The sequence below is a fragment of the Chlorella variabilis genome (assembly GCF_000147415.1).
Source record: "Chlorella variabilis unplaced genomic scaffold CHLNCscaffold_22, whole genome shotgun sequence".
NCBI classification, from domain to species: Eukaryota; Viridiplantae; Chlorophyta; class Trebouxiophyceae; order Chlorellales; family Chlorellaceae; genus Chlorella; species Chlorella variabilis.
The window spans coordinates 22,541-37,803 of record NW_005435066.1 but is presented as its reverse complement, the minus strand read 5'-3'; the positions used below and the strand labels follow the sequence as shown (position 1 = coordinate 37,803).

Sequence of the window (15,263 nt, the reverse complement as noted above, 5' to 3'; positions counted from 1 at the left end):
AACGGGATGGTGTGTGGTGTATTGAGTTGTGTGGTGTGCGAGGTGTGTGAGGTGTGGAGAGGTGGGGAGTATGTGGAGAAGCATCGGGGCAAGGGCGATGGCTGGCGCCGGCAGCCGCGGCGGCCCCCGCGCCCCCGGCCGACCACCTTGCTGCAGGCGCTCGGCGCGGGGCACGCTGTTGGGCCCGTCTGCGCGCGTGGCGGCGCCGGGCACAAAGAGGAGGGAGATGGAGGAGCTCTTCATGGTGATGCCGCGCGCCTGCTCGTCGTCCTTGCTGTCCATGTACCTGCGGTGGTACAGTGCGGTACGGGCGGCACCGGGACATCGCTGGGTGGCACACACACACAGCAGCAGCTGGCAGCCTGGCAGGCTGCACCGAGGTGGCAACACACAGCTGCTCCCGTGGAGGAGCGGCTGCGCGGGGCGGGCCGCCCCACCTGACCTCCCCCGCCAGCTTGGGGTGGATGAGGCCGTTGGAGGCGATGAGGTGGTCTGACAGCGTGGTCTTGCCGTGGTCCACATGGGCCAGCACACACACATTGCGGATGCGGTCCTGCAGGCCACAGGTGCAGAGAGCGGGCGGCGGGCGGAGGCAGTGGGCGGGGGTGCAGAGGCCGCGAGCTGCGCGCCCAAACCGTGACGCTGGTGGCTCGGCACAGCGTATCGGGCAAGCTATCCATCGTGATGAGCAGGAATGCATGTTGCTCGGACGCCCCGAGCAGCGGCAGGCAGGCAGGCAGGGAGGGCGGGCGCTTGGCGGCGGCGCTGGCGGCAGCAGTCGGGAGGTTGGTGGGGCGGCTGACCGTGTTTTGCTGCAGCTCAGCGATCAGGCCGATGTCCACGTTCATCTCGCCGCTCGCCCAGCCCTTCAGCAGCGAAGTCCAGCGATGTCCACTTGTGCTGGGAGCTGCATGCGGGCACCTGAGGGTGGGAAAGCAAGCACCTGCGGCTCAGACACTTGGCCGATTGCGCAGGGGACGATAGGACAGCTCTCTGGGCGTGCCACGTTGGCGGCCGAATTTCATTGCGTATATCACACCCAGCGCCTCCCACCAATGCCCACATTGTCGGGAGATGTCACATGTGTACCCCCTGTGCACAGGGCCTGTGGCAGGGGCTTGTAGCCTCGGCAAAGGGCGAGTTTTGGTGTCTGTGCAAGGCGATGGCGTTACCTGTTATGATGTAGACACCAGGGTGAGTGTGATGAATCGATGGCGGGGCAGGAGGGCCCGCAGGTTGAGCCCGCAAGAGCGCATGCATGGTTGGCAGGCCGCTGCAGGGCCCTGCCGCAGCTCCTCGCCGTGTCACCCGCTCGTAACAGCACCCAGTGTACAGCTGCAAGCCATCATTGCGCGAACGCTGCTGCATCCCCCTCTGCCTTGCTCCCTCTTCACACAGAAGCCCGTGGCGGCCTGGGCGCTAGGCGCCACGGAGCAGGAGTTCAGCAGCGCCGCGGTCTACGACTATGCCACCAACGTGTGCTACGCGCCGGTGCGGCAGCGCGGCACGGCGTCGGCGGGCAAGACCGGCGGCAGCGTGCTGGCCTGGTCGGCCGACGCCACCGGCGGCAGCATCACGCAGCTGGCGCGGTCCATGCACCTGCCCGCCCTGCACGCCCTCTTCCCCGTGAGCCACACGCCCGAGGGCGAGGAGGAGGAGGCGGCGGCAGCCGAGGCGGAGGAGAAGGCTGAGGCGGAGCAGGTGGACGGCAGCGGCGCGGCGGTGCCCGGTGCGGTGGCGGTGTTTGCCGCGGGCGGCGCGGCGCTGTGCAGCGGCACCGAGGTGGTGGCGGAGGCGGAGGAGGCGCGGGTGGTGCACACGGTGGCTGCAGCCTACCAGCGAGGGGTGCTGGTGGCGGTGCATGCCGAGCCGCGCGCCGGCGGCGCCGCCAGCGCCACCGTCTATCGCGTGCAGGTGTGCTGGGGGTGATAGTGCTTTTGTGTGTCTGGATGATGTGTGTGTTGTGTGAGAGGAGAGAACCGAGTGTGTGCTGTGTTCATCCTCGGACAGAGACATGCTTGCGGCTCTGCGGGGCCGCCTTCATGAGCCCGCCCAGCATTGGGCCGATCCTGCATGCCGTGCTGGGTCGACCCTTCCTTTCTGCCTGCCCCCCTTGCCCCTCGCCTCCCGCCAGCAGGGCGGCAAGCTGGAGGTGGAGCCTGCGGTTGAGCTGGTGGCTCCCAGCGCCGGCTGCCGCGCCGTGGCGGCCGCCACCACGGCCGAGCGTACCGCCGTGCTGTGGTCAGATGGCACGGTTGCTTTCTACCTGGTGCCTGGCGACAAGCGGCCGCTGGTGCCGGGCCCAGACCACGCCGGCCCCCGCCGACGGGCCGCGGTGCAGCGGCGGCTGGCGGGCTTCCGCCTGCCGGCCGGCAAGCAGAAGGGCGGCGGCGGCAAGAAGCGCGGCGCCGCGGCAGAGCCCGAGGCGGCGGCAGGCGGCGTCGCCATGGCGGCGATGGGCGAGAAGCAGGTGGCGGTGGTGGGCTGGGCGGCTGGCAGCGAAGGTGAGGGCAGCCGGGCCAGCTGAGCTTCATGTGCTTTGCAGCCGCCTCGCCGCGCTGCACATTGCTGTGCACGCTTGCCCTGCCTGCCTGCCGCTGCCTGCCTGTCCTGCCTGCCTGCATCCACTCTGTGTTTTGCCTGCTGGGAGCTAAAGGGCTGTGATGACCTCAGTCAATCAAAGTAGATAGAGACAGCTGACACCCGCTGATGAAAGCTGTACTGTGGGAATCTCTCTGAGCCCCGGCCTCCCTCCCGCACCCTCCTGCGCCCTTGCCAAACCTGCATCTCTGTATCGCCCCTGGCATCAAGCCCCTCACCCACCCACCCTGACTGCCCTGCTCGCCATGCCCTGCAGGCGCTGCTGTGCTGCGGCTTGTGGTGCTGGAGCAGGCGGCGGCCTGCGTGCAGATTGCCCACGACTTCAGCGCAGCAGATGTGGGCCTGGCTGCCCTGGACCCCAGCAAGCCGGTCCAGGTGCGCAGTTGGACGCACCCTTGTTTGCGCTGCTCCGCCTGCACACGCGTGCATAGCATGCACGCCGCGCGGAGCATGCACGCTCCCGCCACGCACGCACAGGCCTTGAGATCACCCTCCTGCGCCGCCAGGCGCTCCGGTGGAGGCTAATTGAGTCATTCCTGTGCCACAGCAGCCTCCCGCGCGCCGCCGCGCCGCCGCGTCCTGCGGCGGCCGCCCTGCGCGGATGCTTGCATGCGCCGGCAGGATGGGCCTGCCCCTTGCTGCAGCCGCGCTGGGGGCAGGGCTGCCTGGCAGCCCTGCTCGCCCCTCGCGGCCTGGCGCACGCCAGCAGACATGCCAACCGCATTCCGCCCTGCGCCACTGCATGCCATCCATGCATCGCACCCAGCCCATCATCTGCCGGCACCACTACAGCTGTTTGCCGTCTCGCTGTTGCCCTCGCCCCTGCACTCCACCTGGCCGAAACCTGCCCCCCCTGCTGCTGCCACAGGTGGGCAGCCTGGGCCCAGGCAGCAACCAGCTGGCGGTCACAGTGGGCACCGCTGTGCTGATTGTCACCTGCTCCGACCTGAAACCTCCCACCCTGGTCAACCTGCTGGGCGCGCTGTCAGTTGACAAGGCGCTGGCGGCCGCACGGCGCGGCGGCGGCGGCGGCGACGCCGCCGGCAGCGGCCTGCTCCCCCTGCCGCCGCCGGCCGGCGGCGGCGGCGCGGCCGGCGCGCTGCTGGGCTCCACCGCGGCGGTCAGCCCAGCGGCGGCGGCCGCGGCCCGGGTGCTGCACGGCGACGAGCTGGCGGCGCTGTGCGCGCCGTTTGGCGGCGCGCTGCGGCCTGTGGTGGTGGACATGCAGCTGGAGGAGCCGGAGCAGCCCGGGCAGTGGCTGGTGCGAGCCAGGGAGGTGTCCGTGAGGTGCACGGATGCAGAGGGCGACGCGGCGGTCGCCGCCGAGGAGCGGCGCGTGTGGCAGGCGGTGCAGCAGCCCGCGGCGGCGGCGCTGGGCAGCGACGCGGCGCTGCGCGCGGCGCTGGAGCCGCTGCTGGAGCTGCGCCGCCGCACCGGCCTCCCCCTCTCCCACCGGCTGCTCTGCGGGCTGCTCATGCTGGCGGCAGGTGAGCGGCGGCGGCGGCGTGCCGGCTCGGCCTCGGCACCCATTCTGTGGCGCTCTGCTGCCCGTGCTGCACGTTGCTGTGTGCATCTGTGCTGCCCCTGTCCTGCACACATGGCGCGTGCACAGCACGCCTGGTCGCGCACTCAGAGAAAGGGGCTGTGATGACCTCAGTCAATCAAAGTAGATAGAGACAGCTGACACCCGCTGAAGAAAGCTGTACTGTGGGAATCTCTCTGAGCCCCCTCTGCCCCTCCTGCGCCTCGCCAAGCTTGCATCCATGCCCATGGCTGCCGCGGCTCGCAAGGCTGCTGCTACTGCCGCTCCGCTCGACGCCCTGCCGCCGCACACGTGCGCCCCCTCTCCACGCCTGCAGAGCACCAGCACTGGGGCTCGGTGGCGGCTATCCTGGAGGTGCAGCACCCCGGCCTGCTCAGCGATGTGCCCGCCCTGGCGGCAGCGGCGGCCGACGCCGGCCAGCTGGGGGCCATGGAGCGCCTGGTCTGCGGCAGCGGCGACACGCCGCCGGCGGAGGTGGCGGCGCTCCTGCACGTGCTGCTGTCGCCGGCCAGCGGCGAGGCGGCGGAGCGGGGTCGGATAGAGCGGCACGAGGCCGCTGCCGCGGCGGCCGCGGCAGCGGCCGAGGCGGCGCGCCAGGCGGCGGCGGCGGGACCGCAGGCGCAGCAGGCGCAGCAGGCGCAGCAGCAGCAGGGCGAGGACCCGGCCACGCCCGGCCGGGCCTTGGGCCGCCGCCGGCGGCGGAGGGCAGCAGAAGAGGCCGACGCCGCGGATGTGGCGGCGGCGGGCGGCGCGGCCGGGCAGCAAGGCGCCGAGTCTGCGCCGCCGCCGGTGGCTGCGCCGCTGGCGGTTCCCGGGGCGCGGGAGCGTGCGGTGTCGGCCTGCTGCCAGGCGGCAGTGCAGGGTTTCACACCCGCAGACAGCTGCCTGCACCCGCTGGTGGCGGCCCGCCACCGCCCCGCCACGCTGCGTGAGGCGCTGCGCAGTCTGCCCGCCCAGCAGGCGGTGCGGCTGCTGGGCTACCTGGCCGCGCTGCTGCGCAACCATGCCCGCCTGGTGGGTGGCTGCGCCGTGGGGTGGCAGCCGCCGCTGGAGCTGCCTGCGGGGCTGGTGCTGCCGCGCATGGGGCAGGCTCTGGAGTGGGCCAACGCCTTGCTGGATGCCACCCTGGTGAAGCTGTCCCACGAGCCAGAGGTAGGTCGGGGGCTGCGGGTGGCGGGTCGGGGCGGCCCCCACGGCGGCAGCTGCTCGTGATGGCGGCCAGCTTCGGCATGCTGGCGCCTCCCTGCCGCCTGCTGTGCCGACGGGCTTGGCTCCCGCCCCCTGTCCTGCCCTCGGCCGCAGGCTCAGCCGCTGGTCGAGGAGCTGCACCAGGTGGTGGACCAGCAGGCGGCGGAGGCGCGGCCGCTGCAGCGCCTCAGCGGCGCCCTGGCCCAGCTGCTGGAGCAGCAGCAGCAGCAGCAGCAGTCGCGGTCGGTGGCACTCGCAGCAGACTACAGCGTGCAGTGGCTGGACCTGCGCATACTTGCGCCAGAGCAGCGCGATCAGCCTGGCCAGTAGCCCCACGCCGCGCGCTGCCAGCCGGCTGCCGGCCTATGACGGTGACTGCATGCTGCTGCTAGTGGTGGCGGCAGCGTTCCCTCCGCTATGACTGGCCGGAGGTCGCACAGCGCAGCTGCTGCCTCAAGCCCTGCCGAGTGCGGCGGTTTGACACACTTTGCTGGTGGCAAGGCATGTTCGATCCGCCCCACCTGTAGGTGGCAATCGACTGCAATGCAGGGCTGACGCCGGCGCTGGCTGACCTGCTGGCTATGGTGCCCATATGGTGGCCTCAGCTTGGCTCGGGTCCCGAGGTGGCACTCGAGGTGGCAGGCAGCCACGCCCGCCCGCAGCAGGCGTGGCGGTTTTGCTGCGCACCGAAGGTCTCAGTGGCGGCTGTGGGAGCAGCGGCGCGCTGGGCGGCAGCAGGCCTGCAGCGCTGCGCGCTTGGCATGCCACTGCGCTGCTGCTGCACCCGCTCAACCCTTGCAGCTGTGCATGCTCCGCCTGTTGTGCACCTGCATGTAACTCTGAACCACTGGTGTGCTGCTTCAAGAGCCCCTTCACTTCCGATTGACTGTAAACAGAGTACGACAGATGTTGAGGAATCAGAAACACTGCAGGCGCTCGCTCTCTTCTGGAAGGGGGTCCGCTGCGCCAACCAATTCTCTCTGCCTTGATCTGAACCTGCCGATCTGGAGGGGCTGACTGAGATAACAGAGAACCGGGCTATTTACAGGGCTGGGGACACACAAGCCGTGCCCACTAGCTTTGGACAATACAAGGTTGAAACAAACCAACAGGCAGGGTGGCGGAGCGCGGGGCTGCGAGGAGCCGATCGGGCACAGCGGGGGGCAGCGGAGGGTGCCTGGGAGCCAGCCCAGTGAGGAGAGGGGGTGCCAGGGGGACGCCATGGAAAGCACACCGAGCGGCAGCGCGGCAGGCACAGCAGCCCACGAGCAGGCACGGGCGCACAGGCACTGCAGCATACTGCCAGCGGGTACCCGATGGCGTGACTGCGGAAAAGCGCAACCACCTCCACTGGTTCCTAGCAAACCTCGCACGGCGCAATAGCCAGCCAAGGGGTACCACAGCCAGGCAGCAGCCGACAGCGTACGGGCAACCCGATGCAAGCCGGCACAGCAGGCGAGCAGCGCGGCAGCAGGGCGGCGGGCACAAGGGCAGGGCAGGCAGGCAGAAGGCGGGATGAAGGAGGACAGACATGAGAAAGCTTGGAGGAGGTAACAGTCAGGCAAAAGGTGGGGAACGGCCAGGTGGGGCCGACAGATGATCAAGGAGAGGGAGGAACAGGAGGGGGGCGGAGCTGAACGCGGCCGCCAGCAGAGAAGAATAGGGGGCGGTCGGGGCCGAGGCTGCCAACCCAGGAGGCGGGGGCACAGCCCAGGGCCTCAAAATCAGCAAGAAGGGACCAGAATGAGCGGAGAGCCGCGCGGCGGGCAGCCTCGAGCGGCGTGGCTGCAGGCTGCGGGGCGGCAGGGCCAGGCGCAGCTGGCTCCAGCAGCGGGGGCGGCGGGTCCTGAGTGCCTTCGCCGGAGGAGGCCGCGCCGGCAGCAGGCAGGCTGGAGGGGGAGGTGCACGGCAATAGGGGCGGATGAGCGCCAGGCTACTGTGAGAATGTGAGAGACGGAGGCAGCTGGCAGCGGCATCTGTCTGCCAGTGCAGCTCGCTGCTGCTAGCCTGCCTGATTGTATGCACCCACAGCAGCAGCCCCACCCTGCTGCCCACCTCTGTGATGGCCAGATGATTGGCGATTACTCGCCGTCTGCGGGCTGCTGCTCCTTCAACTGTTTCTTAAGCTGCGTAATGGTCTTGTTCGCCGCTGCCAGCTTTTTGGTGACGCCAGCGGCGCGCATCAGAGCTGCCCGGCGCTGCCCCTCCACCACACGACACTTCGCCTCCAGCAGACGGTACTTCTCCTCCAGCAGACTGTACTTGTCCTCCTGCAGATTCACCTCTGGTGCCCGCAACGCCGCCGCCTTGTCGCGCTTCTCCACCACATACATTAGGGCCAGGCCCCAAGGAACATCCCAAGAGCGTTACCCAAAGCCGCGGTTTCCACGGCTTTAAAGCCTGGGCCAAGGGAGGCGCGCACGCTGCGCTGCCTGTCGGGGTCTGATGGCGTCCAGGAGCCGCTGCCACGCAGCCCATCCCCGGGGGCAGCGGTGCATGGCACCGACCGAGGGCGCCGCCTCGCTGCCGCCTGCCCGCCCGATTGAGGGTGGCTGCTCCCTGACGCCGACATGAGCCGACAGTTGCTGAAGGCTGCCGCCATGGCGGCCGCTGCGGGGGCAGCTTGCGGCGTTGCGGGCTTTCCGAAAGGGGCGGTGCGGTGAAGGGCTGAGGCCAAACATTTCGCACCGCTGTACGGCACAGGGGCGGTACACAGGTGGTTTGGCGACGTTGGCGACAATTGGCTCCAGGTACTCGCCTTTTCTCCCACGGCTGTGTGAAGCCGAGCTTTGCACACAGCCTGGCTTCCAGGGGGCCACGCTAGCCAGTGCGCCCAGGTGACGTATGTCCTCCCAGTCCCCCTTCCTCGCCAGGCCTCGCTGTCGCTCACTGCTCGGCCCGCAGCACGGAAGGCGTGGCGCCCCAGGCTGGTGGCCGTTGCTGCAGCGGGCCCTGGCAGTGCCGGCGGCGGCGAGGCGCACAAGCGGCGGCCCGACCAGAGCCCTGGAAGCGTAAGTAAGGCCGTGTGTGGCTCCTGCAGCGTGTACGCTGTGACTGCGCGCCTGCTGGCCTGCCAACTCTGCTGCATGCTGCAGCATGAATCTGCGCGGCGGCACCGCTGTCGTTCCGTACCCGCCTGCCCGTCTACCCATCCCTTGCCACTCACCTCTTGACATGCAGGGCACGCAGCGGCCATGGTGGGACTGGTTGTTTGAACCAAGCTCCAAGCCAAGCTCCAAACCAATATCCAAACTAAGCTCCAGTACACAGCAGGAAATACTCGAGATACAGATGCGCCACGAGATTTGGATGATGAAGCAGAAGCAAAAGATGGAGGTTGACCAACGCCAGGCGGAGGAGTTTGACCGCCAGGCGGAGGAGTTTGACAGGGACGTGCAAGAAATCTTTAGGATGCTTGAGGAGATGCCACGCCAGGGTAAAGGCGCCAGCGGCGCCAGTGGCAAGCCTTCCAAAGCGGCGGCGCCAGTGGCAAGCCTTCCAAAGCGGCGGCGCCGCGGCCGCCCCCCAGCGGGCCCTGGCCACCCGTGCCCCAAGCATCAGCGCCTGGGCCCGCTCACGCGCGGGCAGCAGCAGCCGAGGCTTTTGCCGCTGCTGCTGTGGCCTGGGCCGCCGCTGCTGCGGGGCATGAGGCGGCCGCCGAAGCGGCCACAGAACACGCTGCGGCCCAGCCGGCGGTGCAGCAGGCTAATGCTGCGGCAGAGTGGGCTCACGCCGGGGCTGCCTGGCGTGCTGCGCACGACGCCCTGACGCGGCATTGCAGGCCGACGCAGAGGCAGAGGTTGTTCAGCAGGCGGCGGCAGCGGTGGAGGCATCTCGCTGCTTCAAGCGCCAGCGCCGCGGCCTGCAGGACTGATGCCCTGGTGCATGCCCGCACCTTCTGTGTGCACGCCAAAATCCCCGCCTGGCAGCCGACCCTGTTCCCTGCCCGTGTGCTGCTAGATTGATTGGTGGTTCACTCCATAATAAGTTGTTGGTTTGTGTAGCCATCTGCATTTTGCATGGCATGCTGTTGCCTTTGACACGTTGAGATTCTGCATGTAACTCCGCCTTGGTGAGCAGCGGAGGGGTTTGTGGCAGGTTTGGAGCTGGTGCGGCCGTTGAGGGGGGCTCCTCCCTGCCACCAGCCGTGCCCGCACCGTGCCGGCGCTTGGCCAGTTGGGGGAGCTATCGCCGCCCTTGCTCTTGCCACGCGCCGCCTCCTCCTCGCTCTCGCCGCTGCTAAACCTGTCGTTTCTGCTGCTGCTGCTGCTGGTATCGGAGACGGCGTTGGAGCCAGAAGAGGAAGAGTTGCTCTTGCTGCCGGCGGCGGCAGCAGCAGCCGACTGCAGCTGCTGCACGGCCAGCATCTGTGGCAGGTTCTGCAGTACCTCATACATGCTGTCGGTGAGGCCTGCAGGTGGCAACCATGCCCGCCTGGTGGGCGGCTGCGCCGTCGGGTGGCAATCGCTGGCAGGCCACCAAATGGCGCAGCCGCCGCTGGAGCTGCCTGCGGGGCTGGTGCTGCCGCGCATGGGGCAGGCGCTGGAGTGGGCCAACGCCTTGCTGGATGCCACCCTGGTGAAGCTGTCCCACGAGCCAGAGGTAGGTCGGGGGCTGCGGGTGGTGGGCAGGGTGGCCCCCACAGCGGCAGCTGCTCGTGATGGCGGCCAGCTTGGCCCACAGCTTGCAGGCTGCCTGGCCGGCTTTGGCATGCTGGCGCCTCCCTGCCGCCTGCTGTGCCGACGGGCTTGGCTGCCGCCCCGTCCTGCCCTCGGCCGCAGGCTCAGCCGCTGGTCGAGGAGCTGCACCAGGTGGTGGACCAGCAGGCGGCAGAGGCGCGGCCACTGCTGCGCCTCAGTGGCGCCCTGGCCCAGCTGCTGGAGCAGCAGCAGCAGCAGCAGCAGTCGCGGTTGGCGGCACACGCAGCAGACTACAGCGTGCAGTGGCTGGACCTGCGCATACTTGCGCCAGAGCAGCGCGATCAGCCTGGCCAGTAGCCCCGCGCCGCGCGCCGCCAGCCGGCTGCCGGCCTATGACGCCACGACTGCACTCCTCCCCCGCCTCGCCGTCCCTTGCCCTGCCTGCCCTCTACAGTTTCACAACAGCTCGTGCCGCCTGACGCCATCTTGTAAGTGCCATGGCGAACAATGGCGCAGCAGGCACGGCATCAGCTGATGCGTCAAACAGGCTGGCATTCGGGCGAGTTCACTGCTCCTGCCAGGGCCCCTCCAGCCCATCTGCCGCTTGCGCCAGCTGTTCCTCCAGGCCTGGCGTCTGCTGCACCGCACCCTCACGGGCCAGGTGCCTAAAGCTTGTCCTGACAATCAGCTTGTGATCAAACGCCAGCGTGGGCAGCTGCCCAATGGGATACCACTGCGCCGCCTGCAAGGGGCAGGGAGGGAGAAGAAGGCAGCTGATTGCATTGCTACACCGGCCATGCTTGTTCGCACAGCGGCAGGTGCCTTGCCACGTTCTTGCATCTTGTGATGCCCCTTGCGCATTAGCAGCTCGCCTGGGCATCGTCGGCGGCTTTGACCCCTAGATCTGTGCTTGGGACCAGCGCAGCAAAGGCCACGGACACGCACCAGCCGCGTGGGTCTCGCCCGGGATCACCGAAAGCCCCCACCTGATGCGATCAGACGAGGAGGCGAGCAAGGCACAGCTCAGGAGCAAGCGCGGCACGGCCCAGCGACGGGTAGCACGATGGGCAGGGCACCAAGTAATGCAGCAGCGGCCAGCCTGCCCGGCGTGCCTGGGTCAGCAGCACGCTTCCAGGGTCCACAGTCGTCTCTTCTTGCAGCTCCCTGGCCGCTGCCGCCTCCAGCGGCTCATTCTCGTCAACAAAGCCCCCCGGCAGCGCCCAGCTGCCAGCAAAGGGGTCATGCTTGCGCTGCGACCAGGGTAAACAACGGCCCTTTCGAAAAGGTGCACTACTTTGAAAATCAGCCTGCTAGCAAACTCACCTGGATGAGCAGCAAGGAGTGGGGCGAGGAGGTGCTCGCAATGACAGCGTCCACCGTTAGGGAAGGGCGTGCATACTGGTACGAGTACTTCCCAACCATGCTGCCAGAGCCGCTGCAGAAGAATCTAGCCGCCTGCACCACCAGCATGGTTGTCGTGAGGGCAATGACGACGGTGGCGGTGGCGGTGGCGGCACCGCCAGCGCGCCCCCCTCTCGTGGAGGCAGTGGCGCCTGGAGGCAATGGCGCCGCGACTGACCCCTGGACTCCCGGCCAACCCCGAGCGGTAATAACGAGGGGCGGAGGCGAGCAAGACCGCGGGGAGAACCTGGAGGAACACACGGGGTCGCAAGCCAGGGGCTGCGGCAAGTATGGAGATATATCGCATTTTCCCCCTTGTGTCGGTGTGCCCCTGCCTTGGCAGGCTCTCGCCCATCGTTGGCCTATGCCACGTCGGACACAGTCAGAAATTTCCATGAGGCTCCTCCATTTCAAGCAACACATCGCCGGCCGCCATAAGGGAACGCGCTGAGAAGCTCTGCGGGCCCAGGAAGGCAGCCCATGTCTTCATTTCTCCGTGAACTCGGTAAAGCAGTCCGGTAGGGCTCAGCCAGCAACACAGATGCATCAGGCTGCTTCTTGCTGAAGTGCAGCTGCGACAGGGAGGCGTTTGGCTCGCAGGGTGGTGGCGGCAAAGTCGGGCGCCCGGTGGCCCGGCCGTCCTTACACTAGCTTCTGTGTCCGCAAGTGCCCATCTGTTTGCCATGCCGCTCGCTGCCTGCACCAGCTGGGTGTTATCAAAAAAGGACTCCCTTTGCTGCATCACATTCAGGGCCCTGGAGAGCCGTGTCGCCACAATCACCGAGGTGGTGCAGCCGGTCCCCGCAGAGCTTCCCCAGCGGTGGCAGGCAGACGCACGGGCCAGGGCGGCGCAAGCGGTGGACCAAGCGCTCGACAACTGGGAGGCGCTCGAGGCCAGCGGCAGCAGCAGCGGCGGCGGCAGTCCTGTTGGCAGCACCCCTAGCGGCAGCGGCGGCAGCGGCACACAGGCCACGGCGCAATGACACTGCCTGGCAGGGCTGCAGTGCGTTCAGGCACAACTATCTGGCGGATGCCTAGCCTACAGCTGCCACACCGGAACCAGCAGGCCACCTGCGCAGCACTGCAGGCTGCACAGCAGCACATTGATGCGTGCTGCGCCCTCCCAGGCACCCATCCCAGGCACTATCGGCGGTCTGGCGGCAGCTGCAGGTGTGTTGGGCCGGCACGGCGGCTCCCTTCTGCCGCCGGTGCTGCACGAGCGGCTGGGGCCACAGCTGGGGACAGCAACAGCGATGCCTTCAGCCAGACCCTGCAGCCCGCCACGGCTGCACCCTTGCCGCCCTTCTCCGCCTGGCCAGCTACGGCGCGTGTGGCTCTGCGCACCGGCGCGTACATCGCCGTGTTCGGGCTGTGCGTCTTCTGCCTGCCCGCAGCCACTTTTGGTGCTCTGTTTGATGCCAGGTGGGGCATGTGGCTGCTTGCCTGCTCTCGGTGTGCTGCTTCATGCCAGCGCTGCTCAGTATTCCCCAGCCCCTAGCTGCTCAGCCCCCGCCATCACTGTGTCCCTTGTTCCACTGCGGTGCGCCTGCCGTGATATGCAGCCGCGTGGCGGCAGGCTGGGTGCGGGTGGGCGGCGTGCTGGCCTCTCTGTACGGCTGGTACTACATAGGAGCAGCTCTCGATGATGTGGCAGGTCGCCATCCGAGGCACTTCTACGCCAGCACCATCGCCGGCAGGCTGCTCCTGTCGGCGGCATTTGCCGGGCTGGTGGCGGCGCGGCAGTGTGAGCCTGCGCTGCTGTGGCTGGCAGCCGCCAATGCTGCCAGCAGCCTGCTGCTGTGGCGTGCATCGTGGCAGCGGCAGCGAGACGAGGCGCAGGCGCCACCGGCAGGGGACCCATTGCATTCCTGAAAATGCTCGGGTCAGGCGCGGGTGTGCATCCAGATAGGCCTGAACAGCTGCACGACAGCCCTGAACAATTGTGAGACTCACAGCACTGTAATCACAGTGCCGAACCCAAGTGCCGCTTCACCTGCATCCTCGCTGGGGCTCATCTAGGCGGCGGTGGCGCGCCCGCCACCGCCACTGTACCTGCATCAAGCCCGTACATTCGGGGCGCATAGGTTTCGCTCTCCACTGTGTGTGTGCCATCGCTGTCGCACGTCCTCTGCCCTCGCAGTGCGGCGCTGCTTGTGCCCCCTCTCGTGGGGCCTATATCCCAGCGGCGGCTCCTCCTCAAAGCAAAGCGGCTTGCAAAAGCGACACTGAACATTGCGTTGGCTGGTCAGTGCGGGGGAGCAGGAGGGAGCACGGGCTCAGGGCAGTGAGCCGCGCAGACAACAAACATGGTGTTAAGCGGCGCCGTGCTCCAGCAAGTGCTCAAGTAAGAGGCCGTGGGTGCGCGGCGGAGGTGCCAGGGGGGGCGGCGGGCACCCTCGCCAGTCCCGCCCGCCGGCAGCGGCGCTGCCTGCCGTTTGAGCACCCAGCACCAGTCGCTAGCAGGCTGAAGGCCTATTGCTCTGCATGGCTGATCTGCCCACTGCCTTTGATACTCGCTGCCGCAGGGCATATACATTCGTGGTAATATGGATGGGAGTGTCCATCTCTGGTGAGTGCCTTGCCCCTGGCTGCAGACACTTGCACGACACGACTGTTCGGCACGCGCTGCTGCTTCATTCATGGATACACCCGCAAACTCTCAACGCTAACAGTGCGCCGCTGCATGGCTGCTGCTGCAGTGATTTTGTTTAATAAATGGTGAGCAGTGCCATCAAGCGAGCATCTTTCCACTGGCAGCAGCACCCGGCGCCCGCAGAGAGGCACCAGCTGCTGCTGCTGCCCCTGTCCCCGCTGCCGTGCATGCATGTAATCGCCCGCCTCCCTCACGTGACCTGCTCCTCACCTGTACTCTCCGATCCTGGCTCGGCCCCTCCCTCCCTCGCCGCCTGCCAGGCTGCTGGCCTACTCGGGCTTCCCCTTCCCCATAGCGCTCACTATGTGGCACATGACCTTCTGCTCCACCGTGGGCTTCATCTGCATCCGGGTGCTGAAGCTGGTGAAGAGCCACAACCTGTCGCCGCAGGACTACTTCCAGCGAGTGATGCCAATCGGTGAGCCCGCCAGCCCGCGGCGCTTGCAGGCACGCCAGGGTTGGGCGCGCGGGCTGCACTGTGCGCGGCACTGGCGTGGGTGGCCGGCCGCTGAGGGAGGATGCGTGCTGGCGGCCCTGCAGGCGTCCTGTACGCGGCGAGCCTCTGGCTCAGCAATTCAGCCTACCTCTACCTCTCAGTCTCCTTCATCCAAATGACCAAGTCGCTCATGCCGGGGCTAGTGTACGCCTCCGGCGTGGCGTTGGGGACGGAGCAGTACCAGGTCCGCAGCAGGACTGGCGTGCAGCCATGCGTGGCGCCAGAGGAGGAGGCATCCCTTCGGCCTTGCTGTTGCGGGGCTGGCTGACGTGAGGGCGTCTGCCTGCCTGCGCCTGCCCGCAGTGGGACTCTGCGGCCAACATGCTGCTGATTGCGTTTGGCGTGGTGGTGTGCGCCCTGGGCGAGGCCAACCTGGTCATCAAGGGCCTCCTGCAGCAGCTGGTGGCGCTACTCTTTGAGGTGCGTGTTGTGGGTGTGGGTAGGCAGGGCTGTGGGTTGGTGGGCAAGTCAGATGCTGCCAAATGTTGGCCTCCACACGCCGTTGTGTGACATTCCGTTCATGTGCTCCATCTGCGCTGCTGCACAGCCGCCAGGCGCGTTCCTTCCACGTTGTGCGCACTGTGGCTGGCTGCTGGCTGCCCTGCCTGCAGGCTGCACGGCTCACGCTGGTCCAGATCCTTATAAACGCGCGGGGCCTGGCCATGAACCCGCTGCAAAGCCTGTACTACGTCTCGCCGGCGTGCCTGGTGTGCCTGTGCGTCCCATTCGGTGAGCGCCCCC

The 15,263-nt window shown here is 67.8% G+C and overlaps 5 protein-coding genes across 5 annotated transcripts in view; 3 read left to right on the top strand and 2 right to left on the bottom strand.

Annotated features, from left to right (window-relative positions):
- CHLNCDRAFT_54387 (hypothetical protein) overlaps positions 1–848 on the bottom strand; it is a gene marked incomplete at both ends in the record, with an annotated part of 6,972 nt that extends 6,124 nt beyond the window's left edge. Inside the window, 3 exons of the mRNA XM_005844397.1 lie at positions 147–286; positions 438–553; positions 804–848. Coding sequence (XP_005844459.1) covers positions 147–286; positions 438–553; positions 804–848 — 301 coding nt within the window. The remainder of the gene's footprint in view (positions 1–146; positions 287–437; positions 554–803) is intronic.
- Positions 849–1,074: 226 nt separating this feature from the next.
- Positions 1,075–5,662, top strand: CHLNCDRAFT_54386 (hypothetical protein; the record flags this gene model as incomplete). The annotated part of the gene is made up of 7 exons (XM_005844495.1): positions 1,075–1,194; positions 1,399–1,914; positions 2,138–2,504; positions 2,858–2,976; positions 3,470–4,088; positions 4,461–5,296; positions 5,447–5,662. 7 exons carry the CDS (start codon positions 1,075–1,077, stop codon positions 5,660–5,662), a joined length of 2,793 nt encoding a protein of 930 aa, XP_005844557.1.
- A 4,152-nt stretch (positions 5,663–9,814) lies between these two features.
- On the top strand, positions 9,815–10,329 carry CHLNCDRAFT_138767 (hypothetical protein; the record flags this gene model as incomplete). Its single annotated transcript, XM_005844494.1, has 2 exons — positions 9,815–9,934; positions 10,114–10,329. The coding sequence occupies 2 exons, from the start codon at positions 9,815–9,817 to the stop codon at positions 10,327–10,329; spliced, it is 336 nt and encodes a 111-aa protein (XP_005844556.1).
- Positions 10,330–10,537: 208 nt separating this feature from the next.
- Positions 10,538–11,442, bottom strand: CHLNCDRAFT_138766 (hypothetical protein; the record flags this gene model as incomplete). Its single annotated transcript, XM_005844396.1, has 3 exons — positions 10,538–10,714; positions 11,100–11,222; positions 11,296–11,442. 3 exons carry the CDS (start codon positions 11,440–11,442, stop codon positions 10,538–10,540), a joined length of 447 nt encoding a protein of 148 aa, XP_005844458.1.
- Positions 11,443–11,811: 369 nt separating this feature from the next.
- The window catches only part of CHLNCDRAFT_58840 (hypothetical protein), a 6,528-nt gene continuing 3,076 nt past the window's right edge, over positions 11,812–15,263 (top strand). The window contains exons 1-10 of the mRNA XM_005844493.1: positions 11,812–11,891; positions 12,125–12,795; positions 12,936–13,184; positions 13,514–13,657; positions 13,899–13,942; positions 14,073–14,091; positions 14,287–14,444; positions 14,567–14,706; positions 14,826–14,942; positions 15,134–15,251. Coding sequence (XP_005844555.1) covers positions 12,353–12,795; positions 12,936–13,184; positions 13,514–13,657; positions 13,899–13,942; positions 14,073–14,091; positions 14,287–14,444; positions 14,567–14,706; positions 14,826–14,942; positions 15,134–15,251 — 1,432 coding nt within the window. The 5' untranslated portion in view covers positions 11,812–11,891; positions 12,125–12,352. The remainder of the gene's footprint in view (positions 11,892–12,124; positions 12,796–12,935; positions 13,185–13,513; positions 13,658–13,898; positions 13,943–14,072; positions 14,092–14,286; positions 14,445–14,566; positions 14,707–14,825; positions 14,943–15,133; positions 15,252–15,263) is intronic.